This window comes from Eretmochelys imbricata, chromosome 6 (genome assembly GCF_965152235.1).
Source record: "Eretmochelys imbricata isolate rEreImb1 chromosome 6, rEreImb1.hap1, whole genome shotgun sequence".
In the NCBI taxonomy this organism is placed as follows: domain Eukaryota; kingdom Metazoa; phylum Chordata; order Testudines; family Cheloniidae; genus Eretmochelys; species Eretmochelys imbricata.
The window spans coordinates 111,141,992-111,158,632 of record NC_135577.1 but is presented as its reverse complement, the minus strand read 5'-3'; the positions used below and the strand labels follow the sequence as shown (position 1 = coordinate 111,158,632).

The window sequence follows — 16,641 nt, the reverse complement described above, 5'->3', positions numbered from 1 at the left end:
AGATATTGATTTACTCCCATTGAGAGAGGTTAATTTAGAAATAGTGTCATTCTGGTTTTGTTTCCTTAGGAATTAGGTTTTTAACCTATACAAAGTACAAGAGGCTATTACCTCATAATCAATTATGGGTATATTGGGTGCTGTGGGCAATGGTACAGTGGTGATTCTCCTAATGTATTCTCCCAGCTCTGCTCTCATTTTCAGACGGCTGTCTCCAGAAAGTGACCACAGTATTGCATAGACCAGGTATCTCTGATGGAAGATAAGAGAAAGATTAGTCCACACAAATGCAAAAAAAGTATTACTTGTGTTCAAAGGACAGCTGAAGAAAATACAAGGAGACTATTCAATGAATCTGGTAACTGTGTTCATCTTCAGGCTTTCAGATCACTTTGCTTAAGTATTTACTTTACCTGGATATAACGCTCCAGTTGCTCTATCTGCATAGGGAAATCGGGATGGTTTGCATTGTACTGGGCTACATTGCGGCAAGCCTGATGCAACATAGAGAACAATGAACCAAGACAGCGCAAGCGAGTGAGGTCCATGATATGCTCTAACTTGAAAGCATGTTCAAGAGCTTTAGTCACAAGTCCATTAGATGTGAAATAGGGCTGCATAATTGTTGCTGCATCTCTTTGAATCTGTTGGTAAAGACATTAGCATTGTTCAAGGAACTTGGTTTGTAGTCTTAAGTCATAACACTAGATTTTAAAATAAGTTTGTCAATAGCATGGATTCAAAATGTCATGCGTGTTGTATTCCCTAAAGTTATACTTTGTTAACTCAATCTCTATTTATATTCAGTACAGCCGGTAAGATAAGCTTTCAAGGCACTTCCTACTTTTAGTGGGTCTGGTGTCAGTCCACAGTATTACAATCCATTCCAAGTTATACCTGCAACATTGGAGAAGCTGCTTCTTCACCTTCATCTTCTTTGCCCTTTCGCCTGCGCTGAGCTTCCTCTTCACCTTCATCCAGAGGGATGCTTCGTAGTCTGGCCAAGAAGTTATTGAATATCATGTCAGTGCTTAGAACATCTTCACTGAACCAGACCATTCCACATCTTGACACTGTGGCCAGAGTAGCATATTTCAGATCCTGTACCTCAAACATGATACGCACCTAGAGAGAAAGTGCAGACATTTAAGAGAAGTTAGATTTTATGTTCTACTGAATCTATTACAGTAACTCCTCACTTAACATTGTCCTACTTGACATTTTGTTGTTAAGCCACTGATCTTGTCAGCAAGTTAAAGTAGTATGGGCTGGATGGATGCACTACAAGGTGGGTAGAAAGTTGGCTAGATTGTCGGGCTCAATGGGTAGTGATCAATGGCTCCATGTCTAGTTGGCAGCCGGTATCTAGCGGACTGCCCCAAGGATCGGTCCTGAGGCCGGTTTTGTTCAATATCTTCATTATGATCTGGAGAATGGTGTGGATTGCACCCTCAGCAAGTTTGCGGATGACACTAAACTGGGAGGAGTGGTAGATACGCTGGAGGGTAAGGATAGGATACAGAGGGACCTAGACAAATTGGAGGATTGGGCCAAAAGAAATCTGATGAGGTTCAACAAGGACAAGTGCAGAGTCCTGCACTTAGAACAGAAGAAGCCAATGCACCGCTACAGATTAGGGACTGAACGGCTAGGCAGCAGTTCTGCAGAGAAGGACCTAGGGGTGACAGTGGACGAGAAGCTGGATAGGAGTCAGTGCGCCCTTGTTGCCAAGAAGGCCAATGGCATTTTGGGGTGTATAAGTAGGGGCATTGCTAGCAGATCGAGGGATGTGATCGTTCCCCTCTATTCGACATTGGTGAGGCCTCATCTGGAGTACTGTGTCCAGTTTTGGGCCCCACACTACAAGAAGGATGTGGAGAAATTGGAGAGAGTCCAGCGAAGGGCAACAAAAATGATTAGGGGTCTGGAACACATGACTTATGAGGAGAGGCTGAGGGAGCTGGGATTGTTTAGCCTGCAGAAGAGAAGAATGAGGGGGGATTTGATAGCTGCTTTCAACTACCTGAAAGGGGGTTCCAAAGAGGATGGCTCTAGACTGTTCTCAATGGTAGCAGATGACAGAACAAGGAGTAATGGTCTCAAGTTGCAGTGGGGGAGGTTTAGGTTGGATATTAGGAAACTTTTTCACTAGGAGGGTGGTGAAACACTGGAATGCGTTACCTAGGGAGGTGGTGGAATCCCCTTCCTTAGAAGTTTTTAAGGTCAGGCTTGACAAAGCCCTGGCTGGGATGATTTAGTTGGGACTGGTCCTGCTCTGGGCAGGGGGTTGGACTAGATGGCCTCCAGAGGTCCCTTCCAATTCTGTTATTCTATGGTCTGTTAGAGAACATGCTTGCTTAAAGTTGCGCAATGCTCTCTTATAACGTTGTTTGGCAGCTGCCTGCTTTGTCCACTGCTTGCAGAAAGAGCAGCCCATTGGGCCTAGCTGGTGGGGGATAGGAACCAGGTTGGACCAGTAGCCCCGCGCCCCCCCGCCGCCCCCATTCAGCTCCCCTAAGTTGTCTGTCAGTCACACACACATGCATCCCTTTGGAAAGTGGAAGGAGTGGTGCGCTCCAGTGGAATAGCATGAGTTCATCACGTTCAGTTCCCACAGGGAATGTTTGCAGCCACTGCCATGTTGTGTCTCCCTCCGTTCATGCTGCCTTGTAGAGTGTGAGGCTACATTAACAACAACGTATTAACCCTTGAGAGCTCAGCCAAGTGCTAGTTCATCAATTCGCAGGAAGGCATTCCCTGGGAAATATCCCATCCTCTGACTTCACCACCTCAACCAAGCTTCACAATATACAGTATACAACTGTTTAAAAAAATTTGTGTGTATTCCACACACATCCACACGAGTCTTGTCTGGTGGAAAAAAGTTTCCCTGGAACCTAGCCCCCCACCTCCTACCCCCATTTACATTAATTCTTATGGGGAAACTGGACTAGCTTAACATCACTTCGCTTAAAGTAGCATTTTTCAGGAATATAACTTACAATGTTAAACAAGGAGTTACTGTAAAAGCTCAGTTAACATGCTTCTCTAAACTCCTAAGAAGCCAAGAGGTGGTATAAAAATTAAGTTTTGTCTTAACACCTAATTAGACATTCAGGCATGATCTAGTATTCCCTAGTCTGGTAGGGTCAAGGTAAACCTGACATGACAAACTCCATAACCACAGAAGGGTTTTAAAGAATTGAACCAGACCATTGCATAAGATCACTTTTGCTCTGATGCAATATTAACTTTACTCTGTGCCCACAGTTTGTGTGGTAAGAGCCTGTTCATGTCAGCTACCAAAAGCAGCAGAGCTATCAAATTTTCAGTAGATTAAACTATTTAAAAATGCTAAAATGTTTGTAAAAACAAAAAGAACTTTACATTTGGTGGAAGGCTGAGACGTTCTCCATTGGGCAGAGTCAGCAGTTTGTTGTCATCCAGCACGGAGTTTAAGTTCTCCACCCATTCAGGATCTACATCCCCATCAAAGATGATCCACTGTCGTTTTTGCAATTCACCTCTCACATTGTCTATGATCCTAAATTCAGGAAAGCATTTAATGTAGGTTAAAAAACAGTAATATTCCCTTTCCTCAATCCTCCATGGCACTGACAACATCCAAGGATCTCTCTAATAGCCACTTCTTAACTTATATGCTATTAATGTTTAAGACTCACTTTCTCAGGACATGTGTAAACAATCCATCTGTCCATTCTCTGGTATTTGGATCCAAAGTACCATAGAGGTGATCTTTGCTGATTGCTTTTGGATCAATGATGTGAGCAACACCTTCTACACCCTCTAGCCGCTCCAGAGCTTTTAGCAGCACTCTCCAAGCCATGCTCTTTCCACTTCCAGAAGGACCCACCATCATCAACCCATGATTGATCTGGGTAATTTGATAGAGCTGAAGAACCTTGTGACAGAACAGATTTAAGACTTCCAGTTATTAAGATTCAAACATCATAATCCGGAATCACTTAAAGTTGACATTTATTTTAGGTACTCTGTCTATTTGGGGAGCAGTTATATTTGATTTCTGTATCACGGAATATGGAAAGTGCTACATGTACTTTTGTCAACTCCACATTGTAAGATTTACAACTATCACAATGTACCTTTTCCACCCACATGCCACCAACTTCTTCTCCATCACCATAGGTAAGGTACATTTCCTGACACACTTTCTTAAGCTCCTCTCGCAGTGCTGTCATTTCACCACGATGATACTGTACTCCAGGGAATACATCAGACAAGAGACTGAACAGCAATGGGATGTCTTCTGCAACAAGTTTGGGTACCATTGTTTCACACACACTCTGGATCAAAATCTACATGGAAAATTTTCATGCTTTGATTAGACAATACAAGGCAAGCAATGAATATCTGCATTAGTCACATTGGTGGAAATATTTCAAACAGGTCATACTGAATACTCAGACTGCAGAGTATATTGACATTTGCTAGGTTTGCATTTGGCATTCTTATTCCCTGCAAAACTTATTTGATGTTGAGTTTTGTATTTGTGCAAGACCATTTATAACAGTGCATTATGAACTTGAAGTGATGCTATACAGGGAATACTTAAGCTATCACCTAATACAATTGCCTTAATTGAGGAGTGACAGCTGTACTTGCCTACCTAACATTTATCTGAAAGTGATGTGAACTACAGAGGAGTTCATTCAGAATGTCTACTCCACTTGGAATACAGTCAGGACACCACTCGTTTTATTGGAATGGTGAAAGTTTGTAATGATCACAAACCATCAGGTGCCTCTATTTTATTGTAAGAAAGACACTTCCAACAACTCAAGCACTGATCAAAACGCAAAACTGAAACCACCACTCCTGTAGCCTGACGTACCATGACTTGAAGTAAACTTGTGAACTTAAATAGATTATGTTTATGCTAGATACAGCAGGTGCTTTACTGTAAGTGCTCATATACATGCATATCTACAGTAATCACCCGTTTGCTATGAATCAATATAAAAAAATCTGTATGTTTTACCTCTTGTTCAGGTAGGTTCTCAGCAATTTCCCCTTCATCAACAACTTCACCACGCTCTTCCTTCTCCCGCTTTATCTTCTGAATCCTCTCCCTCTTCACATTTCCTGCACTAATCAGTACACTCTTCAAAGCTCTTAAGCCAAAGTCATAATGACTTTGAGAGGAGAGCTGCTCATCACAGAGTCTAAAGATAAAAAAGAGATCAGAGTCAGTTTTAAACATACTAAGATCACAAAACTAATGTTCAATCGTAAAGTGTCAAGCATGCTTACTGTTCTATATTCTTGGTATTGTATTTTCAAAACTACCTACAGAGCCATTTTAAGTTCCAGATTTAAGTACACAAGTGATCTTTTAATGGTCTGGGCCAGACTTCTTTAAGGGACTATTACTTACTTGAAGAATGGGACAATCTTATTGGCAAGCACTTCAGCAGTACGGAAACCCTGGGAGTACAACATGACCTGGGCAATCAGCTGGCGGTCTGGCTTTGTCATTGCCAAGCTACGGAACAGCTTCTTCAAGTTGTCTGGAAGATTTGATCTACCCGCATAACCAGGATTCATGGTGATGAAGATAGCCATGTCTGGGCTCACTTTAACTTGTTTATTCAGCAGTTCACAAGTAATAGGTGCGGAAGCTAAAAACAGTTCACACAAAAATTTGTTACATTTGATTTTGACTCAGTCAAATTAGCTATCAACTACAGTAGTTGAAACTTCACTTTTAGTATCCTGTATATTTTTGTTTGTGGTACAACTAATCAAACATTTTTTCTACCACAACACTAAAGTAACACAATGTTGAAAGTGACTGCATATCTGTTGAAAGCTACTTCCTTTAATTGTTTAAATGTTTAAATTAAATTTTCAAGTTTAACAAAAACCAAAACCCTGGCCAATGGGGTAGTAAGGAGATTTCTCAAAAAGGACCTATTTCAGACATGCAAGTGAGGGCATTCTTTTAACAGCTATACAAAACCATTAGCAATGGAAAAAACTGCATACCCTTGTCATAGTTTGGATTGCAATGTTCTCGCAAGGCTTCCTGGATGCACTGAACCTGCTGAGAAACAGCAGAAAGCATACGCTCCTCAAGTCTGTTGAACTCATCAAAGCAGCCCCATGCGCCCACTTGGCAGAGCCCCACGAAGATGCGTCCCATTGCCTGTAGGCAGAGAAAAAAGAGAAGATAAGCTTTATGTACACACACGTTACCTTGGTTATTCTTCCCTGTACACAGTGAAACTGGTGTAGACTGGACAGGATTGTGGTTACATATATTAACCCCCTATTGTGAGATAGAGAGAGCACGCACGCATGCGTATCTATCTTTACGCTGAGACTCTTTATTCTTTCAACAGGAACAACTTCTCTACCCCCCACTCCACTCTTCTCTACCCACTCACACCACTCTTGCTTCTCAGAGTTTTCAGTTTTTGAATGCCAACTTCCATATTCTAGAATGTACAAGGCACTACTAAGCAACTTCCACTCCTCTTTAGAGAAGTCTGATACTTATTAATACTAAAATCTCTGCAAGCACACTCCTAAACCTGCAGCAGAATTTAAAAGTAGTTCCGATGCTGCAATAGATCAGGCAGTCCATTGACATAAGGAGTATGTGCAGCAACATATCCATTAGGAGTCAGCCAGTCACACCTACTTGGTTTCTCCTAAAGTAGGTCTACTGCAGTTGGTCACACAATATGACTGGGGGATGGTAATGGAAGACTGTAGTTTGAAAAAATTTGAAGTTACCTTCCAAAAGCTTGCAGTTCAGATCTTCTCTTGCTAAATTACTATCTAAAAACAGAGCAGGCAGCTTCTAACCCAATTCTGCTTTAGGTGGTAGTGAAGTCCAATGAAGCACAGTTAAGTAACCAGAATCTATTTTACCAGATACAGGAACAAGCTTTCAAAGACGTTTTGAAATCTACAAGCTTAAATGGCATATTTATGAGATCTTAAACTTAAAATGACAAATGTTCTCATATTAAATTAAAAATACTATACCTGAAAGTCAAATGTTTCATCACAGTTGAAAACCAGAACAAAGCGGCCAAGCTGGTGTCCAAGGGCCTTTACAGATTCTGTTTTACCAGTACCAGCAGGACCTATTTTTAGAATGCAATAAAAATATTAGTCTCTTCCTAGGCACTAAACTGACAATATTAACATCTGGCGTCTACGAGCTGGGCTACAGTACCACGGTAAGTCAGCCCAAGTTACACTACTCGAATAATGTAACTGAAGTCGACGTAGTTTAGGTCGACTTACCGCAGTGTCTACACCGTGCTGTGTCGACAGAAGATGTACTCCTAGACTTCCCTTACTCTTCTCATGGAGGTGGAGTAAACAAATAAGTAGGAGAGCACTCTCCCATCGATTTAGCGTGTCTTCAACAGACCCGCTAAATCAACACCTGCTGCATCAATTACAGCAGTGCAGATCTACTGGTAAATATAGACACAGCCTAAGTGTTGCTCATTTTTCAAAATTGGAGTCTCAACTATGGAAGTTACTTTATTAATTTTATAGCTGATGAACATCAATTTAACAGAAGACACATATGGAATAAGTACAAACTTACCAAACGGTGAGCCTCCAAGTCTTGCCTCCAAGGCTTGCGTCATTGTCAGGTAACAGCGGTCAGTAAGAGGAGTCTGAACTAGTTTATCCTGAACACCAAGATACTCAAAGCCGTAGTTGAATTTGGCATTTGCCATCTGAATGGACAGCTGCTGCAACACATCTGTCTGTTTTGGGTCAAAGTAGAATCGCATCTGGCTGAGCCACTCAAAGGATTTGGAGTTGTCAATCTTGCTTTTGATCAGTGATCTTGTAACATCTCTTTGGTGCACTAACTCTGTAATCTGGAGAACAAGCATCTCATTAGCAACCACAATGAAAAAAGACCATGTACTCTAATGAAACTAACAATTTTACTGCATCTCAATGCACCTCAGTTTATGAAAAGCCATTGCTCGGTGCTAGACGGCATGATCTAATATCCATCCTCTAGCTTGCAGAAAGGAGGAGCTAGTAAAAAAAAAGTCCGTTGCTACAGGATCTCTCTCAGCCAAGCTTCAGGCCAAGGCATGGTTCTGTCCTTACGGACAACTTTTTCTGTCCACAAGCACAGAAAGGAAGCCTATCCATACTCATCCTGCTAGACTTCGCTGGCACCACATACTGTTAGTCACCAGATATTCTTCTCTGCCTCCAATGATGAATGAAAGTGCCCTTAAACCAGCTCACATTTTCCTTTAAGAAACCCCAAGTGCTGTAGAGGGACAGTGTTTCTACATCCCTCCCCAACATACCCCCAAGAGCCCTCACCTCTGAAGTCCCACAAGTTTTAATCCTCTGCACAAGTCTATATAAAGACATCAAGAGAACTGGTAAGACACTGTGGGCTGAAATCTCAGCAGGTACAGACCAACATGGAGCTCTACATCTCCATTTCCAGCTTTCAGTAGCTAGAATCAGCTGAATGAAGCTCATCTGATTAGAGCTAAACCCAGCCAAGACTGAGATGCTGGTAGATAAAGAGAAATGGTTTCCAAGAACTTGCTTCCCCTAAGACTTAACTATGGAGGGCACCTTCCCCTCAGACTAGATTATCACGAGCCTTCAATCCTTTTGGATGCCCAAGGCACAATAATGTCAACTTTCATCTGCAAGAGGCCAGAAATTGGCAATTCATTGTATCAGCACAGACTTGGACATGGTAAGGCTGAAGGTCCATAGATTTGATTACTGCAAGTCATGTCTAGCAGTGAAGCCACACCCCAAGTGAAAGGTCCAACTTGCCAAGAAACTAGAGTGCTGTGTTTTGTACAGCACAGACTGCCACAAACACCATTCTGTGGCTATGCACTCTACACTTGTTCCCCAATTAGAAGTTTCATTCAAGGTTTATTTTACGGGAGCCTTTCAACAGGACAGATTGTCAGTTGCACTCGTCTGGTGGAAACTAGAGCTTCTTAGGAGGAGCTAGAGTTATGCTATGAATTCAGTGGGCAAGAAGTGATGACTTAAGACTTTCGTAGCTAAACGCAAAAACCCTTCAGTTTAGCTCTTCACATGACTATGACAGCCCCTCACACAAACACAGAAGTTTTAAGTTAAACTATTTCTCATGTAAATGGTTTGTATTTTTAAACAGCTGAAGGAGCTCAGACACTATGGTTACGGGAGCCATGTACATACATAGATGATAAAAGTTAATATAAACTCTAGATTTATAAATCTTATCTACTCTCAGAATAGGAGATTGGGGGGTATATTCCAAGAGTTTTCTATTCACTAAATTCTTCAGAATCTTGTGCTACATGGACATTTAAGTTTATAGACATTATTTCAAGTCAGGCATATGTAATATCTACAGAAACAGATGTTCCTCAAGAAATCTTGATGGGAACATTTTAGTTTTCCCTAGGTGTCACTTTCATGATTTGAAGATGGACAGATTGTGTTCAAATTTTGTAAGAGACCGAATGACTACTGAGGATGGGGAGGAGCGTATTACTTACCAAGTGTTCCAATTTCCTTCTGCGGAGAGGTGGCTGTTCCATCAACACAGAGTCTGCTAACACATTCAGCGTGACCTCAACATTAGTCAGCACAGAGTGCAGAGGACTGCTGTCGTCTCCACCACCCATGCCATTCAGAGCAGATTCCACATTCTCTGACCATGCAATTTGGGCTGATAGGACAACAAGCTGGGCCTGAACATTTAAAATACAGTTAGATTTTTGCTAAGAGTTGTTCCTCCCACAAAAGTGTACTATATAGTTTGGTTAGACAAACGTGAATAAGATGGATACCTGATATTTGTCAATCCAAGAAATATAGAGACCGGGATCAATTGAAGTTGCTTTACCAAAGATTTCTACTTCAGTAACAGACTCGGCAAGCAGCTTTGCAAGTGTGACCCTCATTTCCTTTTCAACAAGTGTGAGCCACTCATTGATCTTAGGATGTTCTGTGATAGAGACAGGTGTTTTGAACAGCACCTGAAACAATTAAAATCAAGTGTCATTTTAGTTTTAATTTCGACCAGGTTTGTAAGTTTGCAAAACCCCCAAAGACACAGTTTTACCTCCTCTCCTTCACGTGATGAGATCCCCAGAACAACAGTGTTATCTTCACTCAGGATGATGCTCGAAACTCCAGCAAACATTTTCTTGAAATGTTTCTGCAGCTTAGCTACATTCTTGCTGTTTCCTATGATTTCGAGCAAGTCCTCATCACCAACGAAGTAGAACCTAGTATTAGAGATAAGGTTAAAGCTTTTTAAAACAACTGACCACTGAGGTGAAAGAATTTTTTTTTTTTTTTTTTTTACACTTAATTGAAGGCCGAGAATTAATGTATTTACTTGAACCCTCTATAACCCTTATAAAACTGGGAAAATGTCTGCTAGTTTGTGCAATGCTGTGTAATTCTTTTCCTGCATATTTCTGTTAGATCATAGTAAAAATACCTCAGGGCTTGTTCTCTGCACTATTTTTAGTCTATCTAGAGTTTTCTTCCCACTTTAACTCCTCATTAGCAGATAAATGCCAAGTATTGAAAGATTATGAGACAGCAAAGCTCCCACTCTGAACACGTGCTTGACATGGAGGTTATGTTTAGATCTACAATCCAAGGACCTCACACGCTACTAAGAATTGAAGGTGAAACAGAATGCAACATGAATCAAATATAGAATGATACAAGTTCTTAAGCTTTGGTATTTGGTTAGATTCCTAAGGGTTCATTAAGCTTAAACGGAAACAAAACTAATTTGAGAATTTCATTATTCAGTACCAGGTGAAACAGCCTATTAAGCAATATTTATATTCAAATTATGCCATTTAAGTTACTAATCACAAGTGACCCACACAAAGAAATTGAAGGTTATCACTTCCCAGGAAATGGGACCATAAAATGACTAAATTGTTCAACCTTTATTTTTTTATGATTCCAAAGCATTCATGTTTTGATATCTTCATATGCACTAGAAGGTTGCTATCGGAACACAATAAAAGGAAGTACTTAGGCACTACCATGCAAACAAACACAATTCCTATTAGAGTTTATTCCAGCACAATTGGTTGAGGAGATGAAATTCCTTACCGAGGAAAGGAGGATCTTTCCCTCTCCAGGTATTCTCCCAATGCTTTCTGGATCTTTCCAAGCAAGTCTGCTAATCTCTCCAGGGACCTTTGTACACCTTGGATGTTAAGAACATCCATCACAAGGGGAGATTTGGATACCTTTTTCATAAGTGCCAGAAACTCAGTACTGATGCTGTAAGTGAGAGTGAGAAAAATATTAAGCACACTTTAAATGAAGGATACGATAGTACAAGTTCAGTTACTGAGCGTAAAGAAGGGTGATATCTATTAATTTTATTAATATTGCGTGAGAGTTATGGGGTGGCTGGCTTTATGCTACACTGAAGATTAATTCTAGATGGAGCACTCCACACGGTACCCAAGAACCAGACAATGACTAATTCAATTGCCGGCGCTCAAACGCGCCATACAGTAAATCCACCACTGAAGTCTACCTCTGACTCTCTGGCGTGGTGCATATGTCTGTCCTGGGACATATGTCCTGAACCTGGTCAAAGACTCTGAAATGGATAAGAGACTGCTTGTTAGCTCAGGGTGGGAGACATCAACTGAAGACTGGACACAGGCAGAGACTGCAAGGGTGAAATCTACCTGCTTAGCCCAATGCGAGATGATACATGGGACAAGAGGGGCTACCTAAATTTGCAAGGAAAGTCAAAGGTCGAGGTCACATAGGTTTACAGGTCTTATTGTTTTAACCCTTTTCTTATGTGCAAAAGAAAAAAAAAAAAAAAACTTTGTCTATATGAACAAGCTGTTCTGTCACTGCACTCATACTGGTCATAAGCTTCCAAAGTCTGCAGCAGGGGCCAAAACCCAGATAGACCTGCTGAGAACACATTTGGTGAACAGGAGTATTTTGCTCTGGGTCACTAGAACAAAAAAAGTGGGGGCAAATCACAGGATTCACTGAGAGAATTGCAGACCTATCACTTGAAAGGGATGCTCATGCAAAGGCCAGGCAGAGGAACAAAGTCAATGGTGCAGCTTGCCCTGAACTGTAACTGAGAATTTCACACAAATCCGAAGTATACCTTTGGAACCTCTGGGTTTCAACAGGCAATAAGTGCTTAATATCAGCACTACCAGTAAAGATACCCTCCAGGTAGACCCATCGCCTTTGGACATCTATCCAGACATCAAAGAGTGCCATGATGCGATTCAATTTGTCCTCCCAGCTAAGGGCATCTTCTTCAAACACCTAAATGTTACAAAAACCATTAACATTCAGTTTACCGTTAAAAAACAAAACAAAAACAAACTTCATCTACAAGTCAGTATGATTTTAAGAAGTTGGACAAGTAACACTAATCAAGCTAGTTTAAGAACTGAATTGGAAATAATTTTGTAAGCTTGGTTAAAGCTATAAAAAGGTATAATCCACTTATACACCTAGCAATTTGCCAAACTTGGCACACAAGGTGCTAGCTGAACAAATGTACACTAGGAAAAGAATATGAAAACAAGGAGGGAGCCAAAGATAATTGAAAAGAAAAATAAAGTAATTTTACATTATACCTTGTAGTACGGTGATAACTTCATGGCAGACACACTGTTAATGTGCTCCTTGACCTTGTTGAAGAGATCATCCCAACCACGAATCAAACGACATTTGTTCTGATAGTTAACCAAATCCAGTTCATAAGTGTTCCACACTTCTCTTATCTTTAAGAAAAAAAGTAGTCCGATTATGAACTCCCGATAGTAATTTTAATTCTATTACGTTTATTTCATTCTGTAGTGTAGAAATGTAGTTACATGAGCTTGATTCTTATCTTTTTACAGAGCACATGAATCTGCAGGCCTTGGATTGCTGTGAATCATATGGTGGGAGATTTCATAATTATGTCTTGTGGGTCAGAGTTAAAGGTATTGCAACTCATAAAACAAAATTACAGAAGGAAGTTTCCAGTCTTCTACTTAGAAGTTTTATAATAGTAATGTACTAGCTATATATTTTACTTGATTTATCTTTAAGTTTAAGTTACAGTACCTTCAGTAAGCTTCCGAAGCTTTTAATAAAACCCCTAAACCTATGGGGTTTCATGTTGTGCCAGTTTGTGTGTTTAAAAATTTATTCAGTTATTGAGAACTAACAATATATGGTGAAGATCTAAACATTTCACTCTCACCATCCTGGGTATCTAAAATCCCATGTGTTACATAGCTGTCAGCAAATTAACTTACACCTCTAAAACCTCTCCTGCACAACAGGTCTAGTATATGTAATGATAGATACTAGCCTGTTTCAAGAACTCTTCCAAAGCCATCTCTCCCTGAGCCACAAGAAGTACATCTTTGACAATTGCTTCATTCTTCTGCAAGTCAACATCCCAGATCTGTCCCAGGGTTAGTTCAGAGACAACCCAGTTAACGTGAAGCCTCTTCATCAGCTGCTTCCAGTGACGATCTTTAAGAGCCTCAGATTTCAGTTCAATCACCAGCATGTTTATCTAGAACGTGAGACAGCACATATTAAGTTAATGGATGCACTTACCCTTGATAACTAATTAAAAAAATTAAGTACAGCTTACCTTCATGTAACCCTTCAGAAGTCTCTGAACGTATTCATAGGAGGCATACTGCCGCAAACGAGCGGGGAAGTTTTTCAACTGGTTCAGTAAGCCGTCCAAATTTTGTCGAAGCTGTCAATACAGAAGCCATGAATGAATTCATCTACCAGCAACATTATGATAAACACAATCACTCTAGTAAACTGGTTATCAGTTTTCCGTTTTACTTACAGTTTGTCATCTTAACACTTATTCAACTGTTTAAGAATGGGAGAATCACACTTACGTAATATTGATCATACTTTGCTATGCTGCATATATTTAATTTTGCTACCACTAAATATTGCTGTATACAAGGCAGGCAAATCATATACTAGATGAATGAAAACATTCAATTATCCCTCAAAACCTCATCATTCCAACAGATTCTCCATGCTTTTGTTAATATATTCCACCTCAGTAGATTATGTGGAGTCAACAGTACTGCTTTAAGATTAATTCACAACTGTTGGCGCAATACTAGCTTTCTCTATCCCTTGATCATTGGAGTAGCACAGCATGAAGTAATTTTATACTAGATCACAGTGGTCATGAAATTGTGACATTCTTCCTTGCAGATAGAGGTAGAAGCCTCGTTTCAGGTTTATGTATCCAAGAAGCATCAGCTGGGCAATAGCTTTTCATCAGTGAAGCTGGACAAGTGTTTGAGAAAAGTGCTAATTTAGATCAACTCAATTTCAGGAAACAGATAGAGCATCAATTCTTGTCCTCTGAAGACGTAGCCTATAATTAAATATATTTAAGGTTGTGTAGTTTCTGCAATCCTGACAATTTTTCAAATTTTGTTTTGTAAGCCTTACCCTGTTGAAGCTTCAGTTACGAGGAAAAGTAATTTCTGCCGTTCGGTGCTGCAAGTTAGATTAAGATAGAGGCTGCATTCTCAGTTATGAATTCTATTTTTCATATGCCAAAAAGACCCAGGTACATAAGCACCATGCCATATATTCTGGCTCATTTTCAAGTTGTTAGAGAATTTAAATGTATTTTTATCTCAAAGGCCAAAAGGCGAATAGTATAGTTGTAGTTATGCTTTCTATATACTGAATAAAAGAAGGTACCTTGCGAGGCTGTACTGAAACCCATGGCTGTTCCTTCATCTGATCAATCTGGTCCCAGACCTTGGAAAGCTCAGACCAAACTCCTTTGAGGTCTTGTAACTCTTCTAAAGCTACCTACAGTACAAGGGATACATCCAACTTTGGTCAGTTATATAGAAAAAGATGGTAAATATCTGTCCTAAGTTAGACAGAACTTCTTAAACTAATCATTGGGATAGAAACTTGGTCAGGGTACAGGTAATTGGACAGAGACTTGACCCTAGCTTGCCTAGCACATCTCTGGTGGCCCAAAAGGAGTTACTATACGTTGGCTGCTCAGCAGCTTAAGTTAGGACTTGAATACATAGCAAGTTACTGCACAGCACACAAGAGTGAACGCCTACAGTATATCAAACTTGCCTTGCAGTAACATCTCATGTGGATGCTGCTACAGTTCAGTGAAAGTCCTAGAGTGTGGCTTAACATAATATGACTTAGAACAGCATTTCTCAAACTGGGGACCATGGACCCCTGTGGATCCCCAAGGGTCCACGGGCCCCGCTGATCAACTCAATTCTCCCCATTCCTCCCAGCGCCTGCACGCTGGGGACCAGTGCTATCTCCCGGAAGCTACTGAAGCTAAACTTGGGAGATTTTAGGCACTAAAAGTCCAGTGGCACAGGGGGGCTAAGGCAGACTCTCTTTCTCCCCTGGCTGCGTGCCACTCCCTGTGGCCTGGAGGGTGGGGGTGGGAATAGAAGAGGAACAGGGGGTCTCCGCATGTTGCGTTGGCCCTGAGCACTGACTCTGCAGCTCCCATTGGCCAGGAACTATGGCCAATAGGAGCTGCGGGGGTGGTGCCTGCAGGCAGAGGCAGCGCACAAAGACCCACCTAGCCCTCCCTCCTAGGAGCCGCTGCCAGAGAGATATGCTGGTCACTTTCGGAAGCCACCCAAGGTAAGCTCCACCCGGCTGGAACCCGCACCCCTCAGCCCCTCCTGCACCCCAACCTCCTGCCACAGCCCAGAACCTGCACCCATACCCCATCCCAGAGCCCACATCCTGTACCCCCTCCCGCACCCAAACTCCCTCCCAGAGCCTGCACCCCCCCTGCACCCCAACCCTCTGCCCCAGCCTGGTGAAAGTGAGTGAGGGTGGGGGAGAACGAGTGACAGAGGGAAGGTGGAAATGGAAGGACAGGGGTGGAGTGGGGGCAGGGCCTGAGCCGGGGGGTTGGCGGTCCCTGAAATTTTTATCAAAATGGGGATCCTCGGGTTGCTGAAGTTTGAGAACTGCTGACTTAGAAGCTACTTGTCACGTAGACAAACCCTTAGTTTAATGGCCAGATTTCTGCATCTTATAAAGCTGCCCTCAAACATTTGTGGTTGCAGTCTTAGTGGAAAAGCCAAGGGCTGAATGGGTATTGAGACTGAGTTACTCACTCCTAAGGCTGGACCAACCCAGTTAAGGTTAGGGCACAGTGATATGGCAGCATGAAGGGAGAACCAGTGACTGCTATGCCTTCTCTATGAATGAATTGAAGGACTTCTGCCTACAAGAAGCCATCTGTCCAGAACCATTTACAAGCACCAAATTCATGGATTTTTAAAAAACAGTCTGTACCTGCACACGTTCTTCACTGCCACTGAGTAGTCCTGTATCTGTTAGCTCAAGAGCTTCTTTGGCCTTTGCACATTTCTCACGATCATCTTTCAACCTTCCAAATTTCCCTTCGTAAATGGTAAGTGCTTGAAGAGCCTCCTCAGGACGCAAGTTTCCCTAGAAAGAACCACATGAAGGACAACATGGCACAGATGTTAAGAGTTAGGGTTTAGCACTTCAAATCTGTGCAGAAACTACTTCTGATTAGCATCAGACACTAAG

General features: G+C 41.5%; 1 protein-coding gene across 1 annotated transcript in view; it reads right to left on the bottom strand.

The window, feature by feature from the left end:
- Positions 1-16,641, bottom strand: part of DYNC1H1 (dynein cytoplasmic 1 heavy chain 1) — a 69,844-nt gene that overhangs the window by 32,997 nt on the left and 20,206 nt on the right. The window contains 21 exon segments of the mRNA XM_077819377.1: positions 112-252; positions 414-644; positions 898-1,125; positions 3,388-3,544; positions 3,684-3,922; positions 4,125-4,337; positions 5,021-5,204; positions 5,417-5,660; positions 6,028-6,187; positions 7,036-7,136; positions 7,613-7,895; positions 9,558-9,752; positions 9,852-10,040; positions 10,127-10,292; positions 11,146-11,319; positions 12,182-12,348; positions 12,666-12,812; positions 13,391-13,600; positions 13,682-13,792; positions 14,779-14,892; positions 16,381-16,536. Of these exon segments, the coding sequence (XP_077675503.1) occupies positions 112-252; positions 414-644; positions 898-1,125; positions 3,388-3,544; positions 3,684-3,922; positions 4,125-4,337; positions 5,021-5,204; positions 5,417-5,660; positions 6,028-6,187; positions 7,036-7,136; positions 7,613-7,895; positions 9,558-9,752; positions 9,852-10,040; positions 10,127-10,292; positions 11,146-11,319; positions 12,182-12,348; positions 12,666-12,812; positions 13,391-13,600; positions 13,682-13,792; positions 14,779-14,892; positions 16,381-16,536 (3,810 nt within the window).